Genomic DNA, 18,565 nt, shown 5'->3' with positions numbered 1-18,565 from the left:
CTGCAATGCTTTCCTATACGTGGTATTTTAATTCTGGTCCCTGAACAGTATTTTAATTTTCTGTTGAGAGCATATGTTTATTTAAATAAGAGAGAAAGGCAATAGCCAAAGAAATGAATTATAGCCCACGGATCTCCTATTACACTTGGCCAAGAAACCAAATTGACAAAGAAAATATGGGCTGCACCAATCATTTTAGTTTAGATGTGCTCCACAGAGAACATGCCTACAACCATTTACCACCTCATTCATATGGAGTTAGGATAAAAAAAAAAAAAAAAAAAAAAAAAAAAAAAGAGGTAAGGAGTAACTCCAAAGGAAAGAAACACATATAGTAAAAATTCTAACCAACCTAAAAGTTTTCTTTCCCACAGCGACAACACTCAAGCATGATACATGAGGTCAAACGACATCCGTCCCTTGGGTTGTGTTTTTTTGTTGTTGTTGTCTTTGTTTACTCAGAAAGCTCACGTGACCAGCACATAAATACATACATTGAACAAGACACAAACATCTGGCCTGATCAGAAGAACTAGATCACCCTGGAAGTAAACCCCAGTGAGAAACGTGCATGATCACATCCATAGTGAAGTTATACATCTGCATTTCTTCGTGACACTGTACTGAAACGAAAACCCCTTCATTTACGGTCCCCACAAAGTACACATGTCCTATTCATGCCCTTATCAGTTCTGAACTATATGTTTTAAAAAGTAAAGTACTGGAACACCTGGGTGGCTCAGTCAGTTAAGCCTCTGACTCCTGATTTCAGCTCAGGTCACGATCCCACAGTTCATGGGTTCAAGGCCCGCATCAGGCTCTACTTGGGATTCTCTCTCTCTGCCTCTCCCCCATTCACACACTCATGCTTGCCCTCTCTCTCTCTCTCAAAATAAATAAGCTTTAAAAAAAGCTAAAGTATCTTTTTACCCAGTACAGTAAATCAAAACACCATGGGATGAGCTCTGTCACTATTCAACAGTACAGAGGAAACTTTCTATGACAGTAAAGAGTCAACACATAATAAGCTACTTTGAAAACACAAAGAGGCAAACTGATGCACATTTGCCACAACACATTGGGGTATGGACTCAAGGTCCATACCCTTGAGTGCTTTTTCCAAAGAGGCCAATAAATGGCAAATTGTCACATTCTGAAGAGAAGGATGAAGCAGACAGGGTTGGTCTCCACTATTTGGAATCTAGACAGATGTGGCATCAGGAAGCACAAACCAGGGTGCTCCCATCACCAGCCAGGCCCTGTCTTCAGCAGCTCTGATACCTAACAAGTGACTAAGAGACCCTTGTCTTCACTGCCGTCCCCTTTTCAAAACCTCACAGGCTGGGAGTCATGCAAGACTTACCTGCTACCTGCTTGCAGGCCTGGCGAGCTTCTGGCAAGTCAAGTCTGCACTTTTTCCACCGAAACGTGGTGGCCACCGGGCCGCTCATCACCTACAGTTGCTTAAATGACGAGGAAAAAGATGCAGAGGAAGTGGACAACAAAAGCAGCCTGCGAACTGCACACTGGGATGTCCTGTTTTGGGGTGGCTTTTATTTTTCCCATGAGAGGATCTGACTAAACCTAACCCAGCCTCCTCTAAATACCAGACAGGAAGTTACATTTAGCAGTAAGTGAAAACTCCTTAGGTCGTTTTTTATTGTTTTTGTTGTTGTGTTTTGCTTTTTGGGGTTTTTTTAATTGTCACAACTTGGAGTCTTTGGATGGTTCTAACGTACTACAAAGAGATTATAACTTTGCTTCCTGTTTTGACAGTGTTGGCTGGTAAGGGACATCTCCACCCACCTCCCTACCCACTATGTATATAAATAGAGGTATTTGCCCTGGTGTACAACTGGGCTGAAGAGTTTGGTTACATATTAACCATACTTCAAAGAATAAATGGGACTTGTTATTTTACTTTAATAGACATATATACCTTGGAGAAATGAAATTCAAAAGGATATCTTCTTAATTCCTTACACATTACTATGACAGAAAAAAAAAAAAAAGAAGCTTACCCACACAGAATTATAAAATAAGAAGTAAAACTTTCGACTCATACTTTCCGGCCTATTCTATCTTGTGTATGTGCTCTCTTGCCGTGCACATGTTATCCACACACATACGACAAGCAAGGAAAAGCATTACCCATGGTACCTCACTCTGGTTTTTTTTCCTATTCTTTTTGTCTCTCCTGCTTTGCAACAGAAACTTTATACTTAAAAGCAAGATTTTCATATCTCATAGAATATGTACCCTTATCAGGATACACACGGATTTAAATTAAAAGCCATCTCTTTTCCTGCTACTGACTGAAATATGATAAAGAGAAACTTGGCAGGACTTGCCCAATCTCTGTGTGTTTCCTAGATTACAGGCATGACTCTGGCAAAATACTCTCTAACACAATCTTCAAATCTGTAAAATGGGAGTAGTGGCCCCACCGATTTCCTCAAATTGTTGTGAGGAGACAGCAAAAAGCACAGTGGTACAGATTATGTCACACAGTCAAGCCCAATTCTTTTCTGTAAGAGGTTTATTGACATGTAATTCACACAGTATGTAATGAACCCATTTAAAGTGTAGAATTCAAGGATTATTAGTATATTCACAGAATTATGCATCCATAACCACAATCAATTTCAGGACACTCTCATCACCCCAAAAAGCACTCTCTCTCTGTTTTCTGCCCTACCCACCAGCCCTAGGCAACCATGAATACCTACTTTCAGGTCTCTACAGGTTTGCCCTTCCCAGGCATTTCATATGAAGAAAACCTTGGAACATGTGGTCCTTTGTGACAAGCTTCTTTGACTTCGTATAATGTTTTCAAACTCAGTACTTCACTTCTGAATAATGACTGAATAATATTCCATTGCATAAATACTCCACATCTATTTATTCACTCATCAGCTGATGGACATCTGAGTTATTTTAATCTTTGGCTGATATGAACAATATTGCTATGACGATTCAGGAACAAGTTTTCACGCTGACATACGTGTTCACCTCTCTATATGACTGCTGGGTTATATAGTAACTCTGTGGCTAACCTTTGAAAGAGTGCCGGACGGTTTTCCAAAGTGGCTGCACCATTTACGTTCCCATTACCAGGGTATGAAGTTTCCAATTTATCCACATGTCCACCAACATGTATTATCATCTGTCTTTTTATTACAGCTGTCCTAGTGCATATGAACATATCTCCCTGTGATTTAATATGCATTTCCCAGGTGGTCAGCAAAGCCTAGCTTTATCAGTAGCCCAAAAATGTCTCCGTTCTTGTAGACAGGGCTCAGTACTCAAAATACAGAACAACCAGTAAGGCATGGGGACCACTTAGTCAAAATGGATAGTGGCTACAGAGATGAAACAAGATCTTAAAGGTGTCTAGCTGGAACAGTGGCTATTTTCCAAAAGGTACGAAAACATTCCAAAAAAATTTAACTGGTAGAGCTATACAGGTTCATGCCAGCTAAATAACTACTACTTTCGAATTAGATCTCCAATTAGAGGCTACGAAAGTGGTTGGCTCTTCTTTCTCTACTAAAGGGCTGCAGAAGAAAACTTAAAAGGAGATGAAATTCTCGATGTAAATATGATATTTCCATCATTTACAAATCATTTCTCTCCTTCTGTCTTTCTGTATGTGTCTTCTTCTTGAATACAAAGAGGTTCAACTAAAGCAACCTTTTGAATAGCCATAATTATTTACAGGAAGAGATTTTAGACCAGATGTGATTTAAGATTGAGACTGCCCCAAATTTTGAAGGTAGCCAAGAGGGAGAAGTCAAGAAATAGACACTAGCAATATTTCCCCCTCCCCTCCTAAAAATGTGATATTGGCTGAAAAGATATGTGTGCCCCCACGTTTATCACATTATTTACAATAGCCAAATATGGATGCAATCTAAGGGGCTCTTGATAAATGAAGGGATAAAGAAGTTGTAATATACGTGTGTGTGTGTGTGTGTGTGTGTGTGTGTGTGTAAAATATTTGTCATAAAAAAGAATGAAATCTTGCCATTCACAACAATAGAGACGTACCTAGAGGGCATTATGCTAAGTGAAATAAATCAGACAGAGAAAGATAAATCCCATATGATTTCATTTATATGTGGAGTCTAAAACACAAAACAAACTGGAACAGATTCATAAATACAGAGAACAAACTTGTGATTGCCAGATGGTAGGGGGTGGGGTGATGGGCAAAATAGGTGAAGGGGATTAAGAGGTACAAATTCTGGTTTATATAAAATAAACAAGTCACAGGAATGAAAAGTGCAGCACAGGGAATATGTAATAGTGTAATAACTTTGTATGGTTGCTGATGGTAACTACTTACCATAGTGAGTACCGTGCAAAGTACACAATTGTGGAATCACTATGTTGTACACCTGAAACTAATGTAACACTGTGTGTCAACTAAACTTCGAGTAAAAAAGAAATGTGATATGGGGAGGGCAGTAATTATTCTAATTCAAAGGGATTATCTAATCTAATGCTATCTAACTCAGAGAAATTATAGTTTTCTTCAGACTATGGTATTTGAACAAATTCATATTACAACGATGTTAATTATCTCTTTACTAAAACATCCTATTTTAGGATTTTCATCTTCTTAATCCCTAAAAGAAAGAAAAAGAAACAGAATAAAACCTACATAAAACATGACAAAGAAAATACAAAAATGCCATAAGCTTTAAAAAATAACAACTTTTTTCTTTATTTTCCAATATAAGGCCTCAAGCCTGGCAACATGTATTAATAATATGATTCATCCCTCTTCCAAGAAATTTTCCATGTCCCAAGGCTGCACTATGTAATCCATTGTTTTAGTTATTTCTTGGCATACAGCTAACTATGAAACTGACCTCTGAACTTTCCTATGTCAAATAGAACTTTCCATTGTGGGAAATTTCTAAAACATTCATATTAAGCTAAGTGGAAAATGTCATCAAAGCTCAGGAGCAAATATGGTGTATATCAACCAATACAATTTCTAAAGTATATTCTATGCAAGGAAAAGCAAACCATTGATCAAACACAAGTGAAAAGCCTTTATCAGAGTTTCAGTAAATACTGGATGGTGAGGAAAATCAGAAGCAGCAATCAGCTTATCAAAGTTATCTGAAAGTTCTTCTAAAAAGATCTAATGGGAGGGCACTTTTTAAAACTGTTCTGTAATGTCAGAACCCACTCCATCCACAGACCCCTTCTGCTAGATTACACGGTGACCTCATTTCTAGTTCTTGTGAAATCAATAGACCATTTATGCCGCAAGTATCTGTCTAGGGTATGCACTTTCTTATTCAATCTGGTGTTGACAGCAGTAATCAAATTTTGTACATACCACTAGGTCTATTATAGCTCAGCAGCAACTGGCTGCCAGCCTAGGTCTACTCTCACCAAAAGGGAAAGAAAGGATTGGACTGGAGAGAGAAACACAGAACGTATCAGCTGAAACCACGGGGGCTGGTGTCGAAGCCAGAGAGTGAAGCACAGGCAGTGGAGACTCACCCAGCCGCTTCAAAACAGTCAGGCCCAGGTGAGCCCACCCTGGCTGTCAAAGGCACACGTTTTTTTTTCACCCTTTCTGTTATCTGCAAACCCTCTTGGCTTTGAACATCTCATTATAATGGTCGGTCCTAACCATTATAGGTTCGGTAACTAATGAACCTACATCTAACCCTGCAGAGCTGCAGACAAAAGCTAGAAACAAACCACACCCTCCACCCAATACCAGGAAGGCCAAATGCAAGGGAACACTGGAGTTACGGCACTTCCGGGGAACTCTCTAGACACTACTGGCTTCATTTCGTAACTCTTCTACATGTACTTAGGCCAGAATCAAACATTTTTCTCAGATCAAAGAAACGCTAGGTTAAGGCTGCCTGGGTGTCTCAATCGGTTAAGTGTCCGACTCTTGGTTTAGGCTCAGGTCAAGATCTCATGGTTTCGTGGGTTCGAGCCCCACGTCGGTCTCTGCACTAATGGTGCAAAGCCTGCTTGGGATTCTCTTCCTCCTCTCTCTCTCTGCCCCTCCCCTGCGCGTTGGCTCTCTCTCTCTCTCTCTCCCCCTCTCTCTCCCTCTCTCAAAATAAATAAATAACCATTTTTTAATGCTAAGTTAATCTTCTTAGGCTAAAAACAAGGTCAGTTTTAAAAATAATTGGGGAGGGAAGAGACCTGACTTTGAAATTTTACTGGACTTGCTGTCTTAGACTTTAAATCTGCAAGAAAACCACACTCTAGCTAATAGATATTTTCTACTTAACAGCAGCATGGATGGTGCCATTTCCTGGTATGACAAGTAACTTTTTTTCATATTTTAAAATTTGAAATAAATTTAGATTTACCAAAAAAGGTATAAAAAGAGTCACACAGAGTTCTCTTACTCCCCTCACTTAGCTTCCCCAAACGTTGTCACCATATTACATAACCAGACTATCACTGTCAAAACCAGATAATTAGCATGGATGCAATACTACACTTTATAACTACCCTACAGAACATATCCAAATGTCCCCACTTGTCCTCTTTTTCTGATTCATGGTTCAATCTAAGATCCTGCACGCAAGCAACACTTCAAAAATCCAGGATGTGTCCTTTTCAATAAATCATGCACTATCTAACGAACATTTCTGATCCCTCCAAAGTTCTGTTTCTTTTCATGCTAATGAGGAGGTGTCATCATTAACCACAGAGTCTTCCAGGCTAGGAATGTTTTTTTCCTCCACAATTCTCCTCATATTTCAGCTGTCAGTCTTATCAACCTTACCGTATAAACACAAGTCAAAATGACCTTCACAATCCCTTGTCCAAAAACCTTGAACCAGATGTTTTGCCGAATCAGAACTTTTCCCATTTGAGCAAAGTTAATAGAGCACATAGGACATATATTACATTAAAACAAAATAAAACAACAACAAAAACAAACAAACAAACAAAAAGCCAGCAAGATTCAGGGCAATTTCCCCTTAATCAAACACATTAATAGTTCTGCAACAAATGTGTGTGTATCTTGAATGGTAGGTGGGATAGGTAAAGCTTTTAAAAGCATCTTATTAGCAGTTCAAGTCAGATTTCACCACCAAATGAGTTCAAGGTCAAGCTCAGATTTACTGTCAAATGAATTACAAAGAAGGTACCTTTGAGTTTTCAGAGTTCTTTTGAACTACTACAACTGCAGAGGAGGGGCTGTGGAACTACCTATGAAATCCAGTGGCTTCATTCGTCTCCCACCCACCTCAACTACATCCTCCTTCACTCACCTGGTAGAGCCACCTGTTATGTCACCTCTGCCTCTAGGCTCTCTTCACTCCAATTCACATTCCCACAAATTCCCCGCAGTGACCTTTCTCAAATACCTACAACTCCCTAACCTCATAATCCTTAAAGATTTCCCATGCCAAAAACGGGGAGTTTGAAGTCTACTCATCTTCATGAGGTTAACAAAGGTCTCCACCATCAGAGCCAACTCCCAACCGTGCTGATCATCTACACAGCATTACAAAAAAGGTATAGTCTCTGTCCCTTAAGATTCTCACAATCTCACTCAAGCCCTTTCATATTTTCATCAGAGTAATTATTGTTTAGAATACAACGTCTCCGATAATCAAAGAGCATATCTGGATATTTTAACTCATTTTTTCTCTAGCTAGGAAATTCTACCTTAGCTCTTGATCACATTAAATATTACTAACAAAATCCCACATCTTGACATGAAAAGGATTTTTCACATGATTTTAAATAATACATCTAAAAATACGACACTACTGTTGGTATGGTTAAAACAATTACAAAGAGAAAGAGCCAGAAAAACTTTTCTAAAAACAAGCAAAACCAAAAAAGTAACATCAAGGATGGTATTTAATGGGCTGATTTCTCATGAGATTGTTTTTCCAAAGCAGAAAGATATAAATAAAATCTGAAATCATGCCTTTGTTTCCATATTAGAATATTAATGGAATAGAATGACATTATAATCAACGAAATTACATTAGAGTGAGTTAAACCAAAATCCCCACCATCAAAGACTTTAGAATTTATCCCCAATCACGCAGAGGCTGATCTCAGATGCAGACTTTAAGATGATGCCAGGAAAGGACGAAAGAAATCCTATTTTAAGTATTATTAGTTTCATTGTCTAGTGTGCAGTCAAAGATACCTACTTGGAATGATGAATTAAAAGAAAAATTCCTAGAAGTTGTATTTCAGAATTAAATGACAAACTTTCTTACAATTATCTCAGGAATGCTGCATAGAAGTAGTGAGATTAAGAGGTAAAGAACAAGTACCACCAAATCCCTTAAAATGAGTGTTGTAGGGACAGGGGGTAGGTGCACACATCCACTCCCTACACCCAGACAGAGGAGGGATTCCCTCCAGGATGGCACTCCTCTCACCCTCTCACAATAGTGTGTGTGTGTGTGTGTGTGTGTGTGTGTGTGTGTGTGTGTGTACACGTGTAGCAAGGTTTCTCACCAGGTGTGTTACTTCCAACCAAAATGGCGACTGCCTGGAATCAACTGAGGTGAGGCCTCCAGTAGCCGGCAGCAATCTGTGTTAGAACAGGCCAACACTCCATGGCTGCCAAGTGATGCCAAGGCTTCGTAGAAGCCAGGCTCCAGGCTGCCAGGACAGCGGAAGGAACCCTGGAGTACTGGCTGCTTAAGGCAGGGATCGCTGGGATGGCGACTCCAGCAGCAAACAATCCACTCTAGCAGAAGAAAGGAAGGTCATTGCCAGGGTTCTCCAGGGACCAGGAACAGTTATTTAATAAGAAGAAGGAAACAACACAAATGCTTTGAAAGGAAAGAGGAACTTCAAAATATTTAAAAAAGGAAGAAGGGGGGGGGGGGAGGAAGAAAATGGAAGTGACTTTTCCGAATTTTTTGCATGTCCTGTTTTTATACATCGGGTGAAAAAGAAATGCTGCCATTTCTCATTTAGCTTTGTTTTTCCATCCCCTATAGCACAGTGACTGGCATGTGGCAAGGACTTAATAAAAGAACATTTACTGAAAGAAGTGAGACGAGCTGATGTAGAAGACATCAGGGCAGATGTTAACAGTGAGGGCGCCTGGCTGGCTCAGCCAGAAGAGCATGCGACTCTTGAGCTTGAGGTCATGAGTTCAAGCCCCACGTTGGGTGTAGAGATTACTTAAATAAATAAAACTCAAAAAAAAAAAAAAAAAAAAAACACACAAGAACAAAGTTAACAGTGAACCAGGACAGTGAGAGGAACCCAGGTCAGCTCTCACATCAGAGAGCACAGTGCATGTGGCAGGCCCACCTGATGCAGAAAGGAGGTGGCAAGGTCTATGGCAGGACAGGGGTGAAATGAAAAACTGCAGCTCTGGAACACACCCCATAACTGCAGAAGGGGACTCCCCAGGGGACTAGAGAGTTGTGGCCAGGTGAGAAGGACAGAAATATAAAGTAGAGGCAAGAGAACTGCCAACATGCTGGGCTGTGGAGCAAAGGTCAGCAAGTGACTTTTCTTGAAGTACACCTGCTGCCATTTGGAGGAAAACCTCTCTAGTGTCTAGATGGTTCTAGAACCATCATGCTTCGTGAGAAGGTGTGATGAAGAGAAGCATGGGGAGTATTCTTTATTGTTAGCGGTAAAAACATTTAGTGGAAAAAGTGGCCTGAGTCACATGCATAGCACACACTAGCCTATGCATCCAGATGTGCGGCTCGTAACACTTTGCCCCTCGGTCACTTGCAGTGATGATCTCAATCCAGTGTCTTCTGTTTGGAGCTCTTATGCAAATCTGAGGATGTTGGCCACTCAGAAGACATGGGTATTAACATGTGTGAGTCATCTGTATATTCTGCCTGCAGCTGACGCCACACAAAGATAGGCCTAATTATGGGCACACCCACCCAAACTCCCATGGGTCATACCTCTCAACTTGTAGATGAGGCGTAATCATCTACTTCTGACAACTTAGGGCAAAGAGTGGGGAGAACGTGAAGGAAGGGTCTAGGTAATAACTAGGCAGAACCAATGCCAAGGAACTGACCCAGAGTATTTTCAATCAGCTCCAGGATTTCTGAGATTATAGTTTCCAAGAGGTAGCCAGATGAGGAACAGTAAAAGCAAGTACTGGTTATCACTCAAAAATGTATGAGCCATGGGACTGAACAACAAGGTCCCAGGGCCCAAGGCCAGTCAGCTAACTGACTGGTTTACTGAGCACCTACTCTGCTCCATGCAGTGCCCTGAGAACCAGTTCCCAGGCAGCACCAAGTGCCAAGGAAGGGAGTGCTGTGGCACCTGCTATCACTGCGGGGATCGGGCTGAAGCGCCGAGACAGGCTGGAGCCTGTAAAAAGGGAAAGGAGAGGGCAGAGGCTGAGCAAACAAGGTGGGAGTGAATGCTACAGAGGGCAAGAAATGCACAAGCAGCCTATTGTTAAAGTACTCTAAGAAGTCACAAAGAACAGGGAGGAAGATAGGAGGGTGAAACTTGGAAACAATTCCAGAAGGTACAAAAGAGAAAACAGTGATTCAGAAATAAGGCAAAAACAAAGTCAGGCCCTCTTATTCCAGGGCAGTCCCTGGTGGTGAACAGGCCATGCCCAACTTTGCAGGCTGGGATCATTTATGTACCATTCCACACAAAGCTCCACTTTCCAAAAAATGATTCCTCTTGGGGAATGTCCATGAGTACATCTGTCTATCTACAAAAGTATAAATAAAGCACATATAACAAACTTGGTGTTAAATTGGAAATGTTCGGGTTGCCTGGGTGGCTCAGTTGGTTGAACTTCTGACTCTTGATCTCAGCTCAGGTTATGATCTCAGGGTTGGTGGGATCAAGCCGCACGTCAGGCTCTGTACTGACAGTGTGGAGCCTGCTTGGGATTCTCTCTCTCCCTCTCTCTCTGCCCCTCCCCTCTCAGCTGCATGCACACGAGCTCTCTCTCAAAAGAAATAAACTTTAAAAAAATATGTTAGGCGTGCCTGGGTAGCTCAGTCAGTTAAGCATCCAACTTCAGCTCACGTCATGTTCTCACAGCCCCTGAGTTCGAGCCCTGCATCAGGTTCTGCTGACAGCTCGAGCCTGGAGACTGCTTCGGATTCTGTGTCTCCCGCTCTCTCTCCCCCACCCGTGTTCTCTCTCTCTCTCTCTCTCAAGAATAAACATTAAAAAAAATTTAATATAGTAAATTGGAAAAGTTGGACTAAAATATCTTCCTGGAGGTTACCAATTCAGTAGAGTGCAGGAGGCCCCGATGTCCCCACTGGTACACAGGTACACAACCTGCTCAATAAAACTCACCAGCTTTAGGGACCTCTGAACTTCAAAGTTTCTTCACATTTATTTTCATTAATGCCTGCAAAATTCCTACAAGTTCAGCTGTATCAATATCTCAACTCTCCTTTGAAAGATAAAGTAACTGAATTCCAGGACACCAAGTGAAACACCAATCTGCTTTGAACTTTCTTAGTCTCTGAACCAGCTCCCAACCCTTTTCCTTCCATCAATCGCGAACCTTCTAAAGCAGCTCGCTGACATCCAAGGGCAGGGCCTGAACCAACGTGGAGCCCTGAGACTTCCAAGTTAGTTTTATGAAAGTAAATGACACTATATAATACCTCTTCTCTTCCTCAGAGTCATAGCCAAAAATCATATGAAACCAAGAGGAAATGGATGTTCCTCAACAGCAGTCAGGTTCCAAGTATCAGGTAGCAGCTGCAGCTGCCGAAAGCCTGTGCTTCCCCACCCTAGTCCCAAACTCTGGCACAAACACTAGCCTCAGAATCTTGCAGCCGCTCACATGTGAGTCTTCCAGCAACAGAAGGAAAAAAGGACCCAATACTTCTGCTCTCAAGGGCATTAAAATCGCACCCTGAAGGAAGAAGGTTGGAGACTCTTTACATGAGCTACTAACCTGACCCCCCCACACACACACCGGAAAGAGGGGGGAGGAAAAGGAAATGAAAGCAAGTGACTCTAAGTTCTGGATTTCATATGCAAGAATAGCCAGCAACAGGTGCAGCGTTCCGGTGAAATTAAGACTCTCAAAATGCCATTTGCTTCTGCAGCACAAAGAGCCCAAACACAGAAACCCAACATTAGCAATGATGTCACAAGTGCAAAATCATCATCATTTTCTCACCACTAGCAATTTTGTAAAAAAAAAAAAATTACCACATAGACCACAAAATATGTCTCTGCTGACACACAACTTCTTTCACATAGTCCTCTCCCCAGTTTACTCCAAATTAATTTAAACACTGGTCACACGAAAACAGTTTTTTCGTGCCTAGTGACTAGTACAGTACCTGGTATACATAGTAGGTGGGCAATATATGTTTACCAAACGAAGGAATGAAACCAACAAGCAGGTATACAAAAACTCGTTTTTATAAATCACGATAACCAAAATCTTACCTTCAGAGTAGCATACAAGTATGTTTTTCCCATTTCCTCAAAAATAGAACAAAAGGTTGGAATCAGGAGCCCAAAGCAAGAGATATCACTACTGAACAGGTCAGGAGATGCCAACCATCCATCTCCCCGCTGAAGCCTTAGAAGGCCTGTCGGCCACCACCCCCCCCCCGCATTGACAGACCTACACACGGGGGATTCTCATCGGGAGGAGAGCAATGCTGCCTTTAGATATTCCTCTCTTTCAACATGCCATTTCACAGAGCATTTCCACTTGCTATTACTATAAAATACACAAAATAAATTTTGTTGTGTAATCTTTTCAACAAGATAAAAATAATCCGCGGGTAATAGGTTTCGGAAAATGTGCCAAATGGGATGTGTGTAAGAAAAATAGGAGTGTGGAGGCGCCTGGGTGGCTCAGTCGGTTAAGCGTCGAACTTCGGCTCAGGTCATGATCTTGTGGCTCATGAGTTCAAGCCCCAGCTCAGGTTCTGTGCTGACAACTCAGAGACACTGTCTCTCTCAAAAATAAATAAAACATTTAAAACAATTTTTTAAAGAAAAAGAAAACTAGGAGTGTGGATATGATGTAGTAGAGACGAAACCACTTTATGAATTATAAAAAATGATAAAAGGAGTAGAGGAAAACGGCATGAAATTGAGCCCATAGATGGAGATTATCTGTTGCATGGATACTGTGTTAAATAAAAAGAACATTATCAGTGTGAAAACATCACTGATTTATAGGAGATAAAGGGCTTAAATAATGGTATTAATTACAAAAATAAAGTCTCAGAGCACAGACAAGAATAAATCATCAAAATTATGAGATGTCTGAGAACTGAGAAGTACAAATAAAAATAGAGTGTAATAAATAATTTTATAAAATTACCATAATGAGTCCATTTAATGTACTCTTCATTCAATTTTCTTTAATTTCTCTTTTATTTATAACTTAAGAAATCTGAGTAGAATTCCTCTCATCCCTAAATATTCAACTTAAAGAATGCTTAGATTTTTCAAGTCCCCCTCCAAGCTCCAAAATAACTACTTTCTTTTACCTTTTAAAGGCCTTGAATAAACTTCTTAACTAAGATCCTAAATGCCTCGTTAAGAATTACTTCAAATTCAAGGAATAAACTGGAATAGCAAGTATATTAAGAGTGCTTTGTTTTTTAAGTGACATCTTTTCATTCATTCATTCATTCATTCATTCATTCATTCATTCATTTGCAGGGATCTAGCATCTGTACAGGCCAGGCGCTATACAAGGCATTACAGACACAGTGGTGAACAAGAAAATCGTAGTCCTCTCCTTTGCAGAGATCACAGCCCAGGGGACCTATCAACAACAAAGTAAATAAAGCAATTGGCATTGGGACCAGGTGGTAGGAGATAACAGGATGAAATCTACTTCAGACGGGTAGTCAGGACAGGCATCTTAGAAGAGATGCAATTCAATCCAAAGCCCAATCCCAGAAAGAGCAGAAGGAGCTAACCAAGAGCCAGGGCGCAGGTATTCCTGGCAGAGGAAGGAGCCTGTAAAGAGGCTGTACCCAGAGCTGCAAGCTGGCCAGCGACGGGGCCATGGGCAGTGAGAGAGGAGGCGCATTATAAATATGGAAATGGCATCTCACCCCATGATTCACCCGACATGCCTTTGCCATTACACATACTTTCTCTTGGCCTGGAATCTTTCTCTTCCACACTCTCCTCTGCCACCTCACTAGTTCCTCCTCTGGAAAACATTCCCTGACCCTCCAAGGGAGAGCAAAGACTCCAGGAGTTGATTCATCCTCACCTGTGGCCCCACAGCACCTAGTATGTGACATTATTATACCTCTTACCACACCATGCTGAATCGCTGTGTTCAAGGACCCGTAAGCAGGGATCTTGCCTTATTTGTCTTTGTTTCCCAGTGGTCTATATGGAACTTGGCACCAGCAGATATAAAATTAAGTGAGTGAATGACCAAACCAAAAGAGGAATGGACATAATTTATGCAGGAATGCCACCGACGCGAATTTGTTACCCATACTGGAGGCTGGGAGGAGCACCATGGATGCAGTTCACTAACCCATTTATAGTGTGTGGGGCAAGATGATTTCTATCCCCCCATGACTGTCACACAGCAAACACTTCCGGGCAAACCTTCATGCATCACAGGAAAGCAATGGAATAATCTGCACGGAGTATCATGAGACACTGGCACAAGCATGCTTTAAGTGCCAGGCCCCGCATGAGGCTGTGAGGCTGGCAGTGGCACTCTCCATGAAGATCCACAACGTCAGTGAGCAGAGCAAATCCCATTTCCGAAATGCTGTTAATGACAGACATAATAAGATTCTTTACATATAACTAACTTCTTTCATAATATTAAGAGAAAAAAAAACTTTTTTAATTCCAAGGCCACCCAGAGGATAAAATAATTTAGAATCTGTTGCTCAGGAATTTTCACACTAATTCTTGGCTCACTGAGTCACGCCTGGGTTTCCTATCCACAACCGGTGGACGAAAATTTAAGCAACCGTAACATTCTAAGCAAGCCCTTCATTACCTGCCTGTGACCCTTTGTCGTCTCCGTGTGTAGAATCAGATGTCAGTTCCATTTCTCATTGGCTCAGCATGTCCCTCAAAGGTGGTTAAGATTCATAAACCGACCATACACGTTTTCTGAAGTCACAAAAATATATGAATCCTGCCGTCACTGGAGAGTGTGCTTTGATGGAGTCAAATTGGAAAGCAGGGCCAAACAGTATGGGAACTGTGGGGAGAGGAGTCCCTCCCCAACTGCCCAGACCAGAATGGTTGCATTCCTGCCGCTGTGCACAGCCCAATCCTGGTCTACTCCGTCTGGGCCTCCGCCAGGCCTCGGAGCCTGTGGCCTTAAAATCCACAGGTGTGACAGACAGCACTTATCTGCCCAGGAACAGCAAGGTAAGGTATGCATTTCCACAAACACCACTGTTCAAATTGCTCAGAATGCAGAGGAGCTAAGCCCTTCCTCGAGTCTCTGTAGGTTTTCCTTAAATTTGTGCCAAACAAAAATTTGGGTGAGGGAAAATGTTTAGGAATGACGCAATAAAAAATGTTAAGTGCCTAGCTCTCAAAGGAGAGCTTTTCTCATAATTGTACAATTTTTCAACCTATATATTCCCAACTAATCTCGAAAGCTTTCAGAGATTTAACCATTAATAATAAACCAAATAATAGATGCCATGAAGCCCAAAGGTAAAACTATGCTCGTCAACCAGGATTAAAAATACTACTGAACGAAACACAAAGTGCAGTTTGCCAACCTCAAGGTGCAGCCTCATTCGTTCATTCATTCCCAGTCACTGTCCTCATTCCCAGTCTGTCCCCGTCCCGGTTTTCTATGGGCCGAGCCCTGCCCTACTTAGAGCCTACACACAGGATCTGCCTTCAGCCAACACCAGAGCATCAACTTAAGCATGGCTTCCATCATCACTAGCACCCGTTTCAGGCCCCTCCTGATATCCTATCACAGCACTTCAAGACATTTATCCCCTAGCAAATAAACTATTTGTCCATTCTATAGTTTGATATCTGTTTCTTCTACGAGTCTACACATTCCAGAAGCTGGACACCAGAACTGTTGTGGTCATCAGTTTTGATGACCACACCCAGCACAGCATCCATCATATGGAATACTCAACCAAGAGTTATTTCCATTTCCAGTTGTTATCTGTAAAACTACCCATCATGGCGCACTGGCTGTCACTGCCAAAGCTCGAAGGATATAAATGTTCATCTTACACCATCAGCTCCATCAGGGGTTATTTCATTGCAAGGGGTCCATGAACGTGGACAGGAGAAAAATGAGCTTTTTCTCGAACCTCTAACAAAAATTCGCATCCCCTTCTATTACAAAGGTAGATCCTAAAACACACGACTGGTAGTACTTTTGGCTGCAGCACCAACAGAAACCACAGCCATTTTCACATCACATTACAGCGGAAAAATCATTTGGCTCATCATCCCCTCGCAAGTTACTGGACCACATGCTGGATAATGACATAGAATGTAATCATAAAAAACAAATATTACTCTGTCATAGGCTTTTTAGTCTCTTGTAACTGAATTTCAATATAATTGGTTTTCCCTTCTAATGACATGTACTCTATTTTATGCATTTAAAAACATGCATCTGTGGGGCGCCTGGGTAGCTCAGTCGGTTAAGCCACTGACTTCGGCTCAGGTCATGATCTCACGGTTTGAGGGTTCAAGCCCTGCGTTGGGCTCTGTGCTAACAGCTCAAAGCCTGGAGCCTGCTTCCTATTCTATGTCTCCCTCTCTCTCTGCCCTGCCCGCCACCACCCCACCACCCCACCAACAGCTTGCAGTCTGCCTCTCTCTCAAAAGTAAATAAACATTAAAAAAAATAAAATTTTAACATGTGTCTGGATTCACCACACTGCCAAAGGGGTCTATGGGTCAAAAGAAAAAGCAGGAGGTGATAAGAATAAAAAATAAAAACCCTAGTCTACATCATTATCATGAGACATAAGTATCTGATGAACCAAAAAATACTTCTACTCTGTTTTCAATGGATTGAACATATTTTTACTCACTGGGGGAAAAAAATAAAGCATTTCTGAAAGAAAGACAATTCAAAATTAATAGAATTATTAAAGAAGTCATTTTTATAATAAATAAAAATATTCATTTCATTAGTTTCAGTACAAAACTATAAAAAAAAAGAAATTCTTGGGGCACCTGGGTGGCTCAGTCAGTTGAGCATCTGATTCTGATTTCAGCTCAGGTCATGGGCTCGTGGGATTGAGCCCCACATCAGGGTCTGCACTGACAACACGAAGCCTGCTTGGGATTCTCTCTCTCCTCCTCTCTCTGACCCTCCCCTGCTCATGCTCGTGCTCTCTCAAAAATTAATAAACTTAAAAAAAAATTCTGAAGGGAAATTTACAAGTTTAATAGTTAATAGTTCAACTCGTAGATATCCTTGACAGACTCTCTTTTTTTGAGATGTAATTAACATATAACATTTTATTAGTTTTAGATGTACTACATAATGATCTATGTGTGTATGGCAAATGATGACCACAATAAGTTAACATCCATCACCACATATAGTTATTTTTTTTGTCATTAGAACTTTTAAGATCTATTCTCTTAGTATATTAATACTTCTTAGTAACTTTCAAATATGCAATACAGTATAGCTAACTGTAGTCACCATATTGTATATTAAATGCTCAGGCTTTATTTATCTTACAATTGAAAGCTTGTACCTTTTAACCACCTCCACCCATTTTGCCCACCCCACCCCCTGCCTCTGGCAACACCAAACTGTTCTCTGTATCTATGAGTTTGGGTTGGTTGGTTTGTTTTAATTCCACATATAAGTGAGATCACACAGCATTTGATCTTTGGTATCTTTGACTCATTTCACTTAACATAATGCCCTCAAGGTTCATATACACTGTTGCAAGTTTTTGCAGGATTTCCTTCTTTTTTGTGGCTAAATAATATTCCTGTGTGTGTGTGTGTGTGTGTGTGTGTGTGTGTGTTTACATCACATCCTCTTTATTCATCTGTAGATGGAAACTTAAATTGTTCCCATGTCTTTAATGATATTGAACACTTTTCTGGGATATTCTATGTTTATGTTTTTATTCATTTTTTGAGAGAGAGAGACAGAGTGTGAGTGAGGCAGAGAAAGAGGGGGAGACACAGAATCCAAAGTAGGCTCCAGGCTCTGAGCTGTCAGCACAGAGCCTGAAGATGTGGGGCTCAAACCCACAAACCACGAGATCATGCCCTGAGCCAAAGTTGGATGCTTGACTGAGCCACCCAGGCGCCCGAGATATTCTTGATAATGATGAAACTCCTCTAACTTGTTTCCAGAAAGACACATCTTTGAATCAATGAGCCCCTAGGATTTGCAAAATGAGGATAGGAGCCAGACAGGGTTACAAAATCTATTCCACTCCTTTCTACCATAGTTACAACCTACCAGCTGGAAATTAGCCCCATTTTACTTCTGCAACAGCTCTGTGAATACACAGCACACCCACAGGAAGAGTAACAGAGTAACCGTTCACACCTGCTGGGAGTTGCTTTAATCAGCCAACCATTAATACCCACAAAGCCAATTTTAAAAAGTAGCTCT

At 41.1% G+C, this 18,565-nt stretch overlaps 1 protein-coding gene across 8 annotated transcripts in view; it reads right to left on the bottom strand.

The window, feature by feature from the left end:
* UTRN (utrophin) overlaps nt 1-18,565 on the bottom strand; it is a 569,571-nt gene that overhangs the window by 457,279 nt on the left and 93,727 nt on the right. The window contains exon 1 of one of the 8 annotated variants that reach the window (XM_078447415.2): nt 14,972-16,718. The exons of 4 other annotated variants lie outside the window; for them this stretch is intronic. In XM_078447415.2, the coding sequence (XP_078303541.1) occupies nt 14,972-15,023 (52 nt within the window). In that variant the 5' untranslated portion in view covers nt 15,024-16,718. Of the gene's footprint in view, nt 1-1,363; nt 1,904-14,971; nt 16,719-18,565 lie in introns of those variants that run through there. 3 more of the 8 variants (XM_078447418.2, XM_078447417.2, XM_060614424.3) reach the window with 3 other exon arrangements.

The sequence above is a fragment of the Panthera onca genome, chromosome B2 (genome assembly GCF_046562875.1).
Source record: "Panthera onca isolate mPanOnc1 chromosome B2, mPanOnc1 haplotype 2, whole genome shotgun sequence".
NCBI lineage: Eukaryota > Metazoa > Chordata > Mammalia > Carnivora > Felidae > Panthera > Panthera onca.
This window is presented reverse-complemented; position numbering and strand designations above follow the sequence as displayed.